The 17,017-nt window shown below is 52.2% G+C and overlaps 1 protein-coding gene across 1 annotated transcript in view; it reads left to right on the forward strand.

Annotated features, from left to right (window-relative positions):
• The window catches only part of LOC119975860 (flotillin-1-like), a 53,127-nt gene that overhangs the window by 9,141 nt on the left and 26,969 nt on the right, over positions 1-17,017 (forward strand). Inside the window, exon 2 of the mRNA XM_038815738.1 lies at positions 1,606-1,668. Coding sequence (XP_038671666.1) covers positions 1,623-1,668 — 46 coding nt within the window. The 5' untranslated portion in view covers positions 1,606-1,622. The remainder of the gene's footprint in view (positions 1-1,605; positions 1,669-17,017) is intronic.

Below are 17,017 nucleotides of genomic sequence, written 5' to 3' on the forward strand. Positions count from 1 at the left end.
CAAATTGGCTGTAAAGCAAGTCAATATGTCCCGGTGGTGGGAAGGGCGCTACAAAAATGCAAGTCGTTCTCATGGAGCTTTTTAGTTGTAGTGTGGAGATGCTGATGGATCCAATTGTGGGCTGTTCCCCTTCAATTAGCAGCTCCTCTTTCTCTGTGTTGCGACAGAAAGCTCACACGGATCGAATTACAGACACATATCTGGACACTCCCTCTCGCAAAGAATGTTCCATTGAGAAACCCTGGGAAAGGCCAAAGATATGTGTTATGGGAGCGGCGTTTTCAGAACCCCAAAATGTATCATGGAGTTCAACCAACCTCTCCCTTTAATGTATTGTTGCTTTGGAAGCACACGGCTTGGTCTCCAGGTGTGGTATTACAATTATGGACACGTGGGTTTTTAAACACAAAACAATGTTTATTCCATGAATTCAACTGAACCTTTTTAAATAAACATTGGATCACTTACCACCCCTTACTTCAAAGATAACCCCGAAAATAATACAACACTAAATAATCCCTCAAAATGCTCCTTCAAACCTCCAAAGGCTTAACACCTTTAAACAGAAACACATCAGGCTAAAGACATTATTATTATGAGTTTAAATCATCCAAATGATTCAGAGATAGTCTTTCCTGGCAGAGATCACAGAAGATCCAGCTCACTGCAAACACAGGCACACCCAAGCTCCTTTCCTCAAAACTGAAACTAAAAGCAGAAGTGAGCTCAACTCAGCTACCCCCACCCTCTGACATCACTTCAGTAATATGAGCTGCTATATTTCTTAAAGGTACATTGCTTAAACAACAATTTCTTAAAGGTACTCTGACATGACACTTCCCTTGCCTGTGGATCAACGGATGGCTTCTCAATTTGTACATCGTTGTGAATGAGCATGAGATGTATCAATGGTGGTGTGCTGAGGATAGGGACTCTTTATTTCTTGGGCGCAGTCAGAAGTCTCCACCTGCCTGTTATAGTGGGACTCTGTGCTCAGGTAGCACGGAGTACTGCACTGCAACCGAAGGGTCTTTTTAAGTGCTGGACTGAAATTCTCTCTCTTCCCCCCCCCCTTGCTCGTTGACCCACACTGGCTTTCTCAGTGGCAACACCTTGATTGTGAAATTCTCATCCTGGCTATCGAATGCCGCCTGTGGCTCTTCACCCCCCCCCCCCCCCCCCCCCCCCCCCCCCCCCCATGATCTGCAGACCCGCGACCCTCCAAGATGTCTGTGCTCCTCTAATGCTGACCTTTTGCGCATCCTCAAGATTTGAATCGCTCCACCATTTGCGGCCGTGCCTTCAGCTGCCTGTGTCCCAAGCTCTGGAATTCCCTCCCTGAACTGATCCGCCTATCTATCTCTCTCTACCTCCTTCACCTTCAACACAGTCTTTAGGCTGAGCTCTGACTGAACCTGTTCTCATATCTCTGTATGTTGCTCGGTGTCAGACTTTCACTGAGCCCACCTGCGACATGCCTCGGATCATTCTGTTCTGTTAAGGGTGTTATGTAAATGCAAGTTGTTGTATTGCCCTGGTGTGCCTGCTGTTAATGTGACGTGACAACCAATTCATGGCTTTGTTTTCTCTCTCTCTCTCTTTCAGGATTCTCTAACACTAACATGTCGTTCCAAACGTGTGGTCCCAATGAGGCAATGGTAGTTTCAGGTACAGTAATGCTGTTTTCATTCAGTGCGTATCCACTCGGGCTCTTTGACCACAGCGGTGCCTGGTTCTCTTCTCTCCCAGCAATCCATCCCCTGTGTGATTCAGTGTGATTTGGACAAATGGATGGCAGACACAGTATAATGTGGATAAATGCAAGGTTATCCACTTTGGTAGCAAAAACAGGAAGCCAGACTATTATCCAAATGGATTTGGATTGAGGGAGGGGAATGTGCAATGAGACATGGGTGTCCTTGTACACCAATCGCTGAAGGTAAGCCTGCAAGTGCAGCAGGCGGTTGTTGGGGGCAGCACGGTAATGTAGTGGTTAGCGCAATTGCTTCACAGCTCCTGGGTCCCAGGTTCGATTCCCGGTTTGGGTCACTGTCTGTGAGTAGTCTGCAGATTTTCCCCGGGTCTGCGTGGGTTTCCTCCGGGTGCCCTAGTTTCCTCCCACAGTGCAAAGATGTGCAGGTTAGGTGGATTGGCTATGCTAAATTGCCCCTCGTGTCCAAAAAGGCTAGGTGGAGTTACTAGGTTACGGGGCTAGGGTGGAGGTGTGGGCTTAAGTGGGGTGCTCTTTCCAACGGCCGGTGCAGACCCGATGGGCCGAATGGCCTCGTGCACTGTAAAGTCTATGACTCTGTGACTTATTCTATGACTCCATAGTGAGAGGATTTGAGCACAGGAACAGGGATGTCTTGGTGCAATTATACAGGGCCTTGGTGAGGCCACTCCTAGAATATTGAGGACAGTTTTAGTCTCCTTATCTGAGGAAGGATGTTCTTATCTGAAGCAGAATTTTCTTGCTCGAGATGGAGTTTAGCCAAGGTTCACCAGTCTGATTCCTGGGATTGAGGGACTGGCATATGAGTTGGTTAGGATTGTATTCCGAGGAATGAGGGAGGAGGATCCTATAGAAACCTATAAAATTGTAACAGGATTAGACAGAGAAGATGCAGGAAGGATGTTCCTGATGGGGGGGAGGGGGGGGGGGGAGGGGGGAGGGGAGGGGGGGGGGGGGGGGGGGGGGGAGGAAGACCAGATCCAGGGTCACAGTTTGAGGATACACATAGACTGTGTAGGACTGAGATGAGGATAGATTTCTTCACTCGGGGAGTGGTGAGCATGTGGAGTTTTCTACCACAGAAATCAGTTGAGGCCAACAATTTAATGTTTTCAAGAAGAGATATAGCTCTCTGGGCGGAAGGGATCAAAGGATATCGCCGGGAGGGGGGGGGGGGGGGGGGGGGGGAGGGGGGAAAGGGAAAGGGAGAGAGGCGGGAAGAGATTACTTAGTTGGATGATCGGCCATGAATGGCAAAGCAGGGCCCACCCCTAAGGCCCGAAAGGTGAAGATAAAGCGAAGGAAACAGAGATTGGGACTCAACCATTGAAGGAGCCAGAGGGAATAGAATAGAAGAGAAGGGAAAAAAGAACATACATTCATACGGTTCGTTTCACAATTTCATGCATTCTAAAACACTTTGTAACCAGTGAAGTACTACTTGAAGTTTAAGGGTCTCACAAACAGCAATAAAGTGATAACCTGAGAATCAGTTTTTAGTGACTTTGATTGGGGGATACATATCGGTCAGAACACTTGGCTAAACTCCTCTCCAAACTAATGGCCTATGTGGTTTGTTGCATCTACTCTGAGAGGGATTGATTAAGATATTGGCAGGTATTAGGACAGATGCTCAAAAGATCAAAGAGTTGGTCTTAAGGAGTGTTAGCGAGAAAGAGACGGACTGGTTTAGGGCAGGAATTCCGGTGCTCGGGACCCAGATAGCTGAAGGCACGACCGCCAGTGGTGGGGCGATTGAAATCGGGGATGCTGAAGAGGGCAGAATTAATGGAGCACTGATATCTCAGAGAGTTGTGGGGCCACAGGAGATCACAGACACAGTGGGGGGAGGGGGAGGCAACAGAGGGATGCAACAGGCAGGGTGAAAATTTTATAATGTAGGTGTTGCCGGACAGCATGCCAGTGTGGGTCAACCAGCACTGGGTGGTGGCGGATGAACAGAACTTGATGCAAGCTAGGTTACATGTAGCAGATTTGGGCAAATCGGGAATACGGAGGGTGCACGCTGAGACCACGGCAAGGACCAGGCCTGCCAGCATCTACACCGGAAGTGTTGAAACAGTGTGTTGTTGGAGAAAGTTGGTCCTAGCACTTAAAACACATCTGTTGCAGTGCAGAATTCCCAAGTACCGCCCAAAAGTGGCAAGAACCCATTACAATCACAGGATCAGAGAATTTACAGTGCTGAAGAAGGCCATTCGGCCCATTGAGTCTGCACCGGCCCTCGGAAAGAGCACCCTACCTAACCCCACACCTCCACCCTAACCCCACACCTCCACCCTAACCCCACACCTCCACCCTAACCCCACACCTCCACCCTAACCCCACACCTCCACCCTAACCCCACACCTCCACCCTAACCCCACACCTCCACCCTAACCCCACACCTCCACCCTAACCCCACACCTCCACCCTAACCCCACACCTCCACCCTAACCCCACACCTCCACCCTAACCCCACACCTCCACGCTAACCCCACACCTCCACCCTAACCCCACACCTCCACCCTAACCCCACACCTCCACCCTAACCCCACACCTCCACCCTAACCCCACACCTCCACCCTAACCCCACACCTCCACCCTAACCCCACACCTCCACCCTAACCCCACACCTCCACCCTAACCCCACACCTCCACCCTAACCCCACACCTCCACCCTAACCCCACACCTCCACCCTAACCCCACACCTCCACCCTAACCCCACACCTCCACCCTAACCCCACACCTCCACCCTAACCCCACACCTCCACCCTAACCCCACACCTCCACCCTAACCCCACACCTCTACCCTAACCCCACACCTCCACCCTAACCCCACACCTCCACCCTAACCCCACACCTCCACCCTAACCCCACACCTCCACCCTAACCCCACACCTCCACCCTAACCCCACACCTCCACCCTAACCCCACACCTCCACCCTAACCCCACACCTCCACCCTAACCCCACACCTCCACCCTAACCCCACACCTCCACCCTAACCCCACACCTCCACCCTAACCCCACACCTCCACCCTAACCCCACACCTCCACCCTAACCCCACACCTCCACCCTAACCCCGCACCTCCACCCTAACCCCGCACCTCCACCCTAACCCCCACCTCCACCCTAACCCCACACCTCCACCCTAACCCCACACCTCCAGCCTAACCCCACACCTCCAGCCTAACCCCACACCTCCACCCTAACCCCACACCTCCACCCTAACCCCACACCTCCACCCTAACCCCACACCTCCACCCTAACCCCACACCTCCACCCTAACCCCACACCTCCACCCTAACCCCACACCTCCACCCTAACCCCACACCTCCACCCTAACCCCACACCTCCACCCTAACCCCACACCTCCACCCTAACCCCACACCTCCACCCTAACCCCACACCTCCACCCTAACCCCACACCTCCACCCTAACCCCACACCTCCACCCTAACCCCACACCTCCACCCTAACCCCACACCTCCACCCTAACCCCACACCTCCACCCTAACCCCACACCTCCACCCTAACCCCACACCTCCACCCTAACCCCACACCTCCACCCTAACCCCACACCTCCACCCTAACCCCACACCTCCACCCTAACCCCACACCTCCACCCTAACCCCCACCTCCACCCTAACCCCCCACCTCCACCCTAACCCCCCACCTCCACCCTAACCCCCCACCTCCACCCTAACCCCACACCTCCACCCTAACCCCCCACCTCCACCCTAACCCCCCACCTCCACCCTAACCCCCCACCTCCACCCTAACCCCCCACCTCCACCCTAACCCCCCACCTCCACCCTAACCCCCCCACCTCCACCCTAACCCCCCCACCTCCACCCTAACCCCCCACCTCCACCCTAACCCCCCACCTCCACCCTAACCCCCCACCTCCACCCTAACCCCCCACCTCCACCCTAACCCCCCACCTCCACCCTAACCCCCCACCTCCACCCTAACCCCCCACCTCCACCCTAACCCCCCCCCTCCCCCCTAACCCCCCACCTCCACCCTAACCCCCCACCTCCACCCTAACCCCCCACCTCCACCCTAACCCCGTTAACTCCTAACCTTTTTTGTACACTAAGGGCAATTTAGCATGGACAATCCACCCAACCTGCACATCTTTGGACTGTGGGAGGAAACCAGAGCACCCGGAGGAAACGCACGCAGACACGAGGAGAATGTGCTGACTCCGCACAGACAGTAACTCAAGTGGGAATCGAACTTTGGACCCTGGAGCTGTGAAGCAACTGTGCTAACAGTACTGCCCCTTCGGCATGTGGAGCCATTTGACTGTCCTTCAAGAAGCCAGGACTTCCCCGCCCCCTCCCCCCACCATTGGCTATATCTCATAACTCCCTCAGATTGAAGTGGTTGATAATTTACTGGTTGTCGTACAGGCGAGGGAATCATTGCTGCCTGTTCCACTTGGTTGAACTCTCTTCTCATCTGGAAAACGGCATTTCCAATGGTGCAGCACGCTCACAGTACTGCACTGGACTTTCAGCATGGATGGGCTCAAGTCCCTGGAGTGGGATTGGAATCCACCCAGCATCTCCTGACTTGGGCAAGAAGGCAAGGCTTCTGGGCCATGAGGTGATGGTGGGTGCAGGCAGGTACAGTTGCTGCTGGGTCTCCCTCATGGGGTCACCAGCAAGGAAGGCAGGTCGGGAGTGTGAGATCCGATGGTCTTAGAAAAGTAAGCAGTCTTGTTCAATTGTCCCAGAATGGCGAGGATGCACTCTCCAGTTACGACTTGTGAGCTTGGGGAGAAAGTACTGTACCAGTAACCACCCCACTTCCTGTTTACATTGGTAGAGAGACAGTTGTCGTGTGACTCCATTGATGCATCTTGTACTAAAACCCATGCTTCCTGCTCACCTGACCCTGCTGCTCCTCTGCTAACTCACACCAAATCCTGTTTGCCCATCACCCACTGAGCTCTCTGGCCAGCGTTGCCCCCTCCTCCCCCAGAAGCTTTTTGTATGTATATCAACATCCTCTGGGAGTTACCACTGACCAGAAACTGAACTATACAGCCGTATAAATACCATGGTTACAAGAGCAGGTCAGAGGTTTGGAATCCTGCACAAGTAACTCACTAAGTCCTCAAAGCCTGTCCACCATCTACAAGTCAGGAATGTGATGGAATATTCTCCACTTGCCTGGATGAGGGCAGCTCCAACAACACTCGAGGAACTCGACACCATCCATGACAAAGCAGCGCCGCTTGATTGGCACTCCTTCCACAAACATTCACTCCCTCCACCTCCGATGCACAGTAGCAGCCGTGTGTACCATCTACAAGATGCGCTGCAGTAACTCACCAAGGCTGCTTCGGCTGCACCTTCCAATCCCACGACCACTACAATCCAGAAGGACAAGGTCAGCAGATAGGGTAGCACAAGTGGTTAGCACTGTGGCTTCACAGCGTCAGGGTCCCAGATTCGACCCCCCCGCTGGGTCACTGTCTGGGCGAAGTCTACACGTTCTCCCCGTGTCTGCGTAGCTTTCCTCCGGGTGATCCGGTTTCCTCCCACAGTCCAAAGACATGCAGGTCAGGTGGATTGGCCATCATAAATTGCCCTTAGTGACCAAAAAGGTTAGGAGGGGTTATTGAGTTACGGGGATAGGGTGGAAGTGAGGGCTTAAGTGGGTCGGTGCAGACTCGATTGGCCGAATGGCCTCCTTCTGCACTGTATGTTCTATGTTCTTGTATGTTCTAGATACATGGGAACTCCACCACCTGGAGATTCCCGTCAACGTCACTCGCCACCCTCCCTGTCGCTGGGGCAAAATCGGAAACTCCCTCCCTAACCACATACCTACACCACAGTGACTATAGCGGTTCAAGAAGGAAATTCACCATCATCTTTTCAAGGACAATTAGCTTCGCCAGCAATGCCCATATCCCATGAGTGAAGTAAAAAACAAATATGTGCGTGCAAATGTGACAGTTGAGACCGTAACCTGAGAGGGTTATTGAAACTAGAAATCTGGGACACTCAGTCCAGGAGCTTCCAGCTGTGCAAACCCTTGTTAACTGCGTTCCCAGCAATGAGATGGTTCTTGGCAAGTGCTGACCTATTTACGATTTAAAAAAAAATGACTTTTGGTTTCAAGTGCCTTTTGAAGAAAGGGAGAGCGATTGAAAGAACTTTCATCTTTACGGCACGTTACAGTGCGCCAGAGTGTTTTACAGTCCAGACACTGGCCAGACCTGTACTGTGTACTGTACTGCATTGATATACGGGGATCAGGGGTTATAAGGAGAAGGCAGGAGAATGGGGATGAGAAAATATCAGCCATGATCGAACAGCGGAGCAGACTCGATGGGCCGAGTGGCCTAATTCTGCTCCTATGTCTCATGGTCTTCTGGTCTTATGGTGTGTGGTGGGGGAGTGGGTATACAGTGCTGTTAGCGAGGGGAATTCCTGAATTTTGAAAGTAAAGGAACAGCCGACATATTTCTAAGTCAGTGTGTGGTTTGGCAGGAATCTACAGAACATGCGGCAGTATTTGGGTTCCAGCTTTCTCTGTCTATTGGAGATCAGTATAACAAATCCTGGGAATCGCTGAAATTAGAGAATGCCCGATCTCCATTCCAGTCCTGGATTGCAGGGGAAGGGTAGAGGGAGAAGCATTTCCCCCATCCCCACTCTCCGTCTTGCACTCGTTCACTCAACATATTGAACTGCAGAGAGTCAGGCCAGGGTGCAGTCTCAAAGCAGCTGCCTAAAATAATTTTCTGGTTGGGTTTAACTGTGGAGAGAATCCTTTTATCTGCAGTGACCCACCATCCTCGTAATATGTGAGGGAAAGTGTTTGCCATAGTCTTCCCGTAGCCCTACTAATATCGGGCAGCATCAAATGGAAATGGAGAAACTAGGAGCAGGAGTAGGCCATTCGCCCTGTGAGCCTGCTCCGTCATTCACTATGATCCTGGCTGATCCTCTATCTCAACACCTTACTTATATTCAGTGACTCGGCCTCCACTGCCTTCTGTAGTCGAGAAGTCTACAGGATCGCTGCCCTCGAGTGAAGGAATTTTTCTTTATCTTAGTCTATCCTGTATCCTGAGACTGTCATTCCTACTTCTCACCACCACCAGCCCACTGTCCCTTCCCCAATGAGGAAACAACATCCCTGCATCCAATGTCTGTCCAGCCCTTGTTGGAATTGTATACCTTTCGAGGAGCTCCCCTCTCATTCTTCACAGAGGCCCAGTTGACCCGATCTCTCTTCATACTACAGTCTTACCTAATCACTCCTAAACAGCTCTCTGCATTGATATAAGGAATTGTAGAATCACAATAGGGTTACATCACAGAAGGAGGCCATTCGACCTGTCATGGCATTGCTGACTCTCTCCAAGAGCAACTCGGCTGGTCCCATCTCCCCGCTTTTGCCCTGTAGCCCTGCAAGCTTGTTCTCCTCAGGCATTGATCCATTGCCCTTTTCGGAAGCCAAGATTGAATTTGTCGCCTCCTTAGGCGACATCAAAGACATCGTAGATCCTTGCCTCTTGCTGCATAAAATGTTTTTTCCTTCACATTCTTTGCCATTCACCTTAAATGTGTGCCTTTGGTTCTCAATCCTTTATCGATGATAACTGTTTCTTCCCATTTACACGAGCCCTGATCTCCCCCCTCCCCCCCCCCCCCCAACCGCGCTCCCCAAGCTTCTGCATCAGGTCCGCATGACTGATGTCTCTCAATCACGGAGCCATTCTCGTTATCCTTTGCATAGAATTCCTGCAGTGCAGAGGGGGCCATTCAGCCTATCGAGTCTACAGAGACTCTCCGAGAGATCACTCTAACCAGGTAACCCCACCGAAACTGCACATCCGTGGATACTAAGGGGCAATTTATCATGGCCCATTGTGGGAGGAAACCGGAGCACCTGAAGGAAACCCACGCAGACAGGTGGAGAAGGTGCAGACTCCACACAGACAGTGACCCTAGACCGGAATAGAACCTGGGAAACTGGCTCTGTGAAGCAGCAGCGCTAACCACCTCATCGCTCTCCCCAGTGGCTTTGAATCCTTTCCAAAGGGTGATGCCCTGAACTGGAGGTGGTGCACCATCGGAGGCTGAACCGGTGTTTTATCAAGGTTCACCACAATGTTTTTTGTGCCTTTGCCTCTTATTTATAAAGTCCAGCAACATCTATGCCTTAATAGCCACTTTGTTGACCTGCCCTGCCACCTTCAATAATAATCTTTATAATAATCTTTATTATTGTCACAAGTTGGCTTACATTCACACTGCAATGAAGTTACTGTGAAAAGCCCCTTTGTTGAAAGTCCCAAACAGCCACTTTGATGATCCGCCCTGCCACCTTCAGTGATATGTGCCAGCTCTGCACCCTGAGTACCTCTGCTCCTGCATCCCTTTTCTAATTGTATCCTTTTTATTGCCCTTTCCGACCAAAAATCGATCAGTTTTTTCCCTTATTGAACGTCATCTGCAATGTGTCTGCCCTTTCCGCCAGCTGGTCCCATGCCACATTGGGAATCTATCCCAATTTTCCACCTCACAGTACTTCCCAATTTTGTTTTGTTTTCGCTTCCTTGCAATCGTTGTGAGAAGTTGCATTCAAGTCCAGAAAGCATTGAAGTGGTGCGCACTCTGGTGTTCCTGCTGCTGTATACAGATAAAGGTAAAGTCGCCATAGTCCCAGATGACCAGAGGCTGCATTCCCCTTTGAAGGGTAGAGCTGACTGGTGGTGAATTAACCTGAGGATCACCACACCTCAGGCGATGGGAAAGGTCGAGAAGGCAGGGCCTTATTGCGGCTTAGCCGGCACAAGTCTTGGAAAGAGTGGTGACTGTATTACTGCGACCATTCACCATTGTATTGCATTACATTACATTGTATTATGTTGATGCCCTTGTGGGTTCCGCCCCTGGCTCCGCCCCCTCGGGAGATATATAGATCTGCAGCCTGTAGGCGGCTCTCAGTATTGAGCAGTCGCAGGCAGGCACGGTTCGAGCTGATTAAAACCACTGTTCACTTCAACTCTCCGTCTTGTGTGAATTGATGATCGCATCAATTTAATCAGCTACAACATCGCTATGGAAGCAACCCTCAAACCTGATTGACTGGAACTCGACCCACAGGCCGCTGAAGCCAAAGAGATTTTTTCGCACTGGCTCCGCTGTTTTGAGGCCTACCTCTATGCCCGGGTGAGCCACAGACTCTCCGTGCAGATCGAGGAAGCAACCATGTACGCAGACGCGATCGAGATCCTAAAAAGGCAGTACGTGAGGCCGGTGAACGAAGTGTTCACGCGGCATCTCCTCACCACTCGTCGTCAGCGCCTCAGGGAACCACATCAATTAATCAGCTACAACATTGCTATGGAAACAGCCCTCAAACCTGATTGACTGGAACTTGACCCACAGGCCTATGCGACCTGAAAGTACTCGCGTGAAACTGCAACTACAAGGACGTCACGGCCTCACGGCATATGGAACTCACCATCCGGGACATCTATGTGGCTGGAGTCCAGTTCAACTACGTCAGACAGCGCCTGCTCAAAAAGGGTGCCCTCAACCTGGAAGGCAGTAAAACTATCCACCTCCTGAGAAGTAGCTTTTCAGAGCCTCAATGCTTTCCCCTCCGACCATGTGATCCCCTCGTGGACACCTGACCAGAGAGTGCCCCAGGCCTGTGCTGCGAGGCTGCCCGTCCAACCTGGGGGGCTGCCCTGGTATTTCTGCAACCAGCACCAGCACCCCAGGTAGCGTTGCCCGGCTCGGAACGCTACCTGTAGCGACTGCGGCAAGAAAAGTGTCATGTGAGAGTGCCTTTAAGAAATGGATGTTTAAGCAATGTACCTTTAAGAAATGCAGTGATGTCAGAGTGTGGGTGGAGCTGGGTTTTTAGCTCAGCCATTTTGCAATGTTTTGGTTTCAGTTTTGAGGAAAAGAGCTTGGATGTGTCTGTGTTTGCAGTGAGCTGGATCTGCGGTGATCTCTGCCATGAAAGACTATCTCTGAATCATTTGGGTGATTTAAACTCATAATAGTAATGTCTTTAACCTGATGTGTTTCTGTTGTTAAAGGTGAAGTCTTTTGGAGTTTTGAAGGAACATTTTGAGGGATTATTCAGTGTTGTATTATTTTTGGGGTTATCTTTGAAGTAAGGGGTGTTAAGTGATTCAATGTTTATTTAAAAGGTTAAGTTAAATTCATGGAATAAACATTGTTTTGTGTTTAAAAACCCACGTGTCCATAATTGTAATACCACACCTGGGGAACAAGCCGTGTGCTTCAAAAGCAACAATCCATTAGAGGTGGGGGTTGGTTGAACTCCGATACATTTTGGGGTTCTGAAAACACCGCTCCCATAACAAAGAACACTTTGCCAAAGTCTGCCTGGGCAGATCCAATACTTCTAAATCACAGGCCCGACTTTCAGACTCACAGGCCCGCAGACCCCGCATCGTGGCAGCGTGCCTGCTGGCACCGCCCCCTTTGGACGCGTCATCTGCCTCGTGTTGCCCGTAGGGGCAGCCGTCTTTGACTCTACCCAACACGTGCGACTCACGGGGGCTGCCAGCTTGGCCGCCATCTCCCACACGGCCCGCCATGTGCGACTCGGGGGGCACCATCTTGGCCGCCATCTTCATCGCCGCCCGACACGTGCGGCCAACGGGAGCAGCCATCTTGGGACACCCCACCACCGCCGGCCAAGCCGGCTACCCGCAACTCGGCGCTGTCACCCTTGACCAGTCGCGGCCCGAGCACCTCAGAAACTTGATGACCGTCCGGGTCAATGGGCACGAAACGCCCTGCCTGTTTGACTCTGGGAGCACGGAGAGCTTCTTACATCCAGACACGGTAAGGCTCTGTTCTCTCCAAATTTCTCCCACACTCCAAACAATCTCCCTCGCTTCCGGATCGCATTCAGTGCAGATCCGGGGGTACTGTGTCGCGAACCTCGCGATACAGGGCGCCGAGTGCGCCAATTTTAAAATATATGTCCTCCCCGTTCTCTGCGCTCCTCTCCTATTGGGACTGGACGTCCAGTGCAACCTCAGGAGCCTGACCCTGAAGTTCGGCGGGCCCCTACCCCCTCTCACCATATGTAACCTCGTGACCCTGAAGGTCGACCCTCCCCGCTCTTCGCGAACCTCACCGCCGACTGTAAACCTGTCTCCACGAGGAGCAGGTGGTACAGTAACCAGGACAGGACTTTTATCAAGTCCGAGGTCCAGCGGTTCTTGAGGGAAGGGTTCATCGAGGCCAGTAATAGCCCCTGGAGAGCCCAGGTGGTGGTCGTCAGGACCGGGGAGAAGAAGCGGATGGTTGTAGACTATAGCCAAACCATAAACCGGTACACGCACCCTGATGCCTACCCCTTCCCCGGGTAGCGGACATGGTGAATCAGATTGTACACTGGGTGTTCTCCACTGTCGATCTGAAGTCCGCATACCACCAGCTCCCAATCCGCCTGGAGGATCGCCACTACATGGCCTTTGAGGCAGACGGCCGCCACTTCCACTTCCTCCGGGTATCCTTCGGCGTCAACAACGGGGTCTCGGTCTTCCAAAGAACGATGGACCGAATGGTGGACCAGTATGGGCTGCGGGCCACATTTCCGTACTTGGACAATGTCACCATCTGCGGCCATGATCAGCAGGACCACGACGCCAATCTTCAGAAGTTTCTCCAGACCACCCAATCCCTCAGTCTCACCTATAACAAGGAGAAATGCTTTTTCCGCGCAACCCAACTGGCCATCCTCGGCTATGTCATGGAAAATGGAGATCTAGGACCCTACCCCGACCGTATGTGCCCGCTCCTGCAACTCCCCCTCCCCCACGCACCAAGGCCCTGAAAAGATGTCTCGGGTTCTTCAGCCACATCAAGGCAGATATTGCCAAAGCCGCGATGCGCGCGGTCCCCTTCCAGGTGGAGAGCGACGTGTCAGAGGTCACCCTCGCCCCTACCCTTAGGCAGGCAGGCCCGTAGCCTTTTTTCCTGTACCCTCAACGCCTCCGAGATTCGACACTCCTCAGTCGAAAAAGAAGCTCAAGCCATTGTGAAAGCTGTGCGGCATTGGAGGCACGACCTCGCTTGTAGGAGGTTCACCCTCGTCATCGACCAATGGTTGGTAGCCTTCATGTTCAACAATACACAGCGGGGCAAGATCAAGAATGATAAAATCTTGAGGTGGAGGATCGAACTCTCCACCTATAACTTTGATATTGTATATAGTCCATCGCACATGCGCCAGCGCACAAGATGACCTACTCCGGGCCATCCACAACGACCTCTGTCACCCGGGGGTCACCCGGCTTCTCCAGTACATCAAGGCCCACAACCTGTCCTACTCCACCGAGGTAGTCAGGGCCATGACCAGGGACTGCCAAATCTGCGCGGAGTGTAAGCCGCACTTCTATCGACCAGATAAGCCCATCTGGTGGAGGCATTCCGGCCCTTCGAGCGCCTCAGCATCGATTTCAAAGGTCTCCTCCCCTCGACTGACCTCAACGTGTATTTTCTTAACGTCGTTGACGAAGACTCCCGTTTCCCCTTTACAATCCCTTGCTCCGACATGACCACGGCGGCTGTCATTAAGGTCCTGTATAGTATCTTCACCTTGTTCGCTTTCTCCACTTACGTCCACAGTGACCGGGGCTCCTCGATTATGAGCGATGAACTGCATCACTACCTGCTCGGTAAGGGCATTGCCCCGAGCAGGACTACCAATTACAACTCCCGGGGAAACGCGCAGATGGAGAGGGAGAACGCGACGGTACGGAAGGCCGTCCTCCTGGCCCTACGGTCTAGGAGTGTCCCAGTTTCCCGCTGGCAGGAGGTTCTCCCCGATGCGCTCCACTCCATTCGATCACTCCTTTGCACAGCCATGAACGAGACCCCTCATGACCGCCTATTTGTTTTCCCTGGGAAATCCACCTCCAGGATCTCACTTCCGTCCTGGCTGACGACACTGGGGCCTGTCCTCCTTTGATAACACATGAGGAGCCATAGGCCCGACCCCCTGGTAGAGAGGGTCCAGCTCCTTCACGCCAACTCCCAGTATGCCTACGTGGCGTACCACGACTGCCGACAAGATACTGTCTCCCTCCGGGACCTGGCACCCGCAGGTTCCCCTACGACCATCAGCTACCCCCCCACCCTACACCGAACATCGCCCCCACCTCTACATGGTCTACACCCCCCCTCCTACACCCCCTGCCCCCATCGCCAATCTACAGGGGTGAAGCTCCAGAACACAAGCTCCTGGAGTCGACACCTGTGCCCGCAGTGACGAGTTCAACACCTGTGCCCGCAGCGACGAGTTCAACACCCGTGCCCGCAGCGACGAGTTCAACACCCGTGCCCGCAGCGAAACCAGAGTTCAGGCGATCGCAGCGAACGATCAGGGCGCCGGACAAACTCAACCTGTGAGCCCAATTCACCCCCGCTGGACATCAATTTTTAACAGTGGGTGAATGTGGTGAATGTATTACTGCGACCATTCACCATTGTATTACATTACATTACATTGTATCAGTTGGTGTCCTTGTGGGCTCCGCCTATGGCTCTGCCCCCTCGCGGGGTGGTATGTAGATCTGCTGCCCTGCAGGCGGCTCTCAGTGCGGCGCAGGCAGGCACAGTTCTAGCTGATTAAAACCACTGTTCACTTCAACTCTCCGTCTTGTTTGAATTGATGGTCGCATCAGAAAGTTAATCTCTCTCCTTCCCCCATCCCCCCACCTCTGCTGCTTCCCATCACACACCTTTGGCAAACACGGTTGGTGAAGCACCATTAAAACATTTCAGCCTGTTGCTCAGACGCAGCCTCCCTCCTTATCATTTTTTACTTCCTCAGCTGCAAAAGTTACCAAAGTATAAATTTACATTCCAATTAAGGGGCAATTTAGCTTGGCAAATCCACTTACCTGCACACCTTTGGGTTGTGGGGGTGAGACCTATGCAGACATGGGGCGAATGTGCAAACTTGACGAGGACAGTAACTCGGGGCCGGGATCGAACCTGGATTCTCGGCATCGTGAGGCAGCAGTGCTCACCACTGCGCTACCGTGCTGCCCGAGCGAGCTTCTAATGATGGATTCATGCAGCCCAGAAGGTTACCATTCAGCCCATTGCACCTATAATAATAATAATCTTTATTGCCACAAGTAGGCTTCCATTAACACTGCAATGAAGTTACTGTGAAAAGCCCCTAGTCGTCTCATTGCGGCGCCTGTTTGGGTACACTGAGGGAGAATTCAGAATGTCCAAATTACCTAACAGCACATCTTTCGGGACTTGTGGGAGGAAACCGGAGCACCCGGAGGACACCCACACAAACACAGGGAGATCGTGCAGACTCCGCACAGACAGTGACCCAAGCTGGCAATGGAACCTGGGACCCTGAAGCGACTGTGCTACCCACTGTGCTTCCGTGCTGCCCCGCTATGCTGGCTCTTTCAGATTTACAGAATAATCCCATTCACCTCTTTCCCCAACAGCCCGGCAAGTGCTTCCATTATCTGAAGAATCTTTTTTTTGCTTTGTGTGCGCGAGTGTCGAATATATATCCACAGATACATATTCCTGTTCGGCCACTCAATAGAGATTATTAGAGCGCGTGACTCTGCAGCCTTGTTGCTCGTACCTTTTGAATACGCCGAGGAGGTTTCAGTGGCGCCAGGGAGGAAAGGGTTCAGTTATTGGGAGAGATTTCAAAGCCGGTCGTGTTCCCATCAGCGCAAAGAAGATTTGAGGGAAGGTTTAGAACATGTGGTTCCACTTGGGAACGGTGTTTGGCAGATTCAACAAGGAGAAATTGTTACCGGTGGCAGACAGGTCACTTAGCAGATTTAAAAAAAAATTTTTTTTTAATAAATTTAGATTGCCCAATTATTTTTCCAATTAAGGGGCAATTTAGCGTGGCCAATCCACCTACTCTGCACATTTTTTTTTTGGGTTGTGGGGGCGAAACCCACGCAGACACGAGGAGAATGTGCAAACTCCACACGGACAGTGACCCAGAGCCGGGATCGAACCTGGGACCTCAGCGCCGTGAGGCGGTTGTGCTAACCACTAGGCCACCGTGCTGCCCCCACTTAGCAGATTTAAGGCAAATGTCAAAAGAGTCTAAGGGTGAAGCAGAGAAAAGTATTTTTTACGTGGCCAGATCGGAGTCTGTTGTCTGAGAGGCCGATAAAGACAGATTCAAATATGAGGAAGTTCCAAATGGGGATTGGATAACTACTTCAGGGGCTTTGGGGAAGGGAGTAGG

This window comes from Scyliorhinus canicula, chromosome 13 (genome assembly GCF_902713615.1).
Source record: "Scyliorhinus canicula chromosome 13, sScyCan1.1, whole genome shotgun sequence".
NCBI classification, from domain to species: Eukaryota; Metazoa; Chordata; class Chondrichthyes; order Carcharhiniformes; family Scyliorhinidae; genus Scyliorhinus; species Scyliorhinus canicula.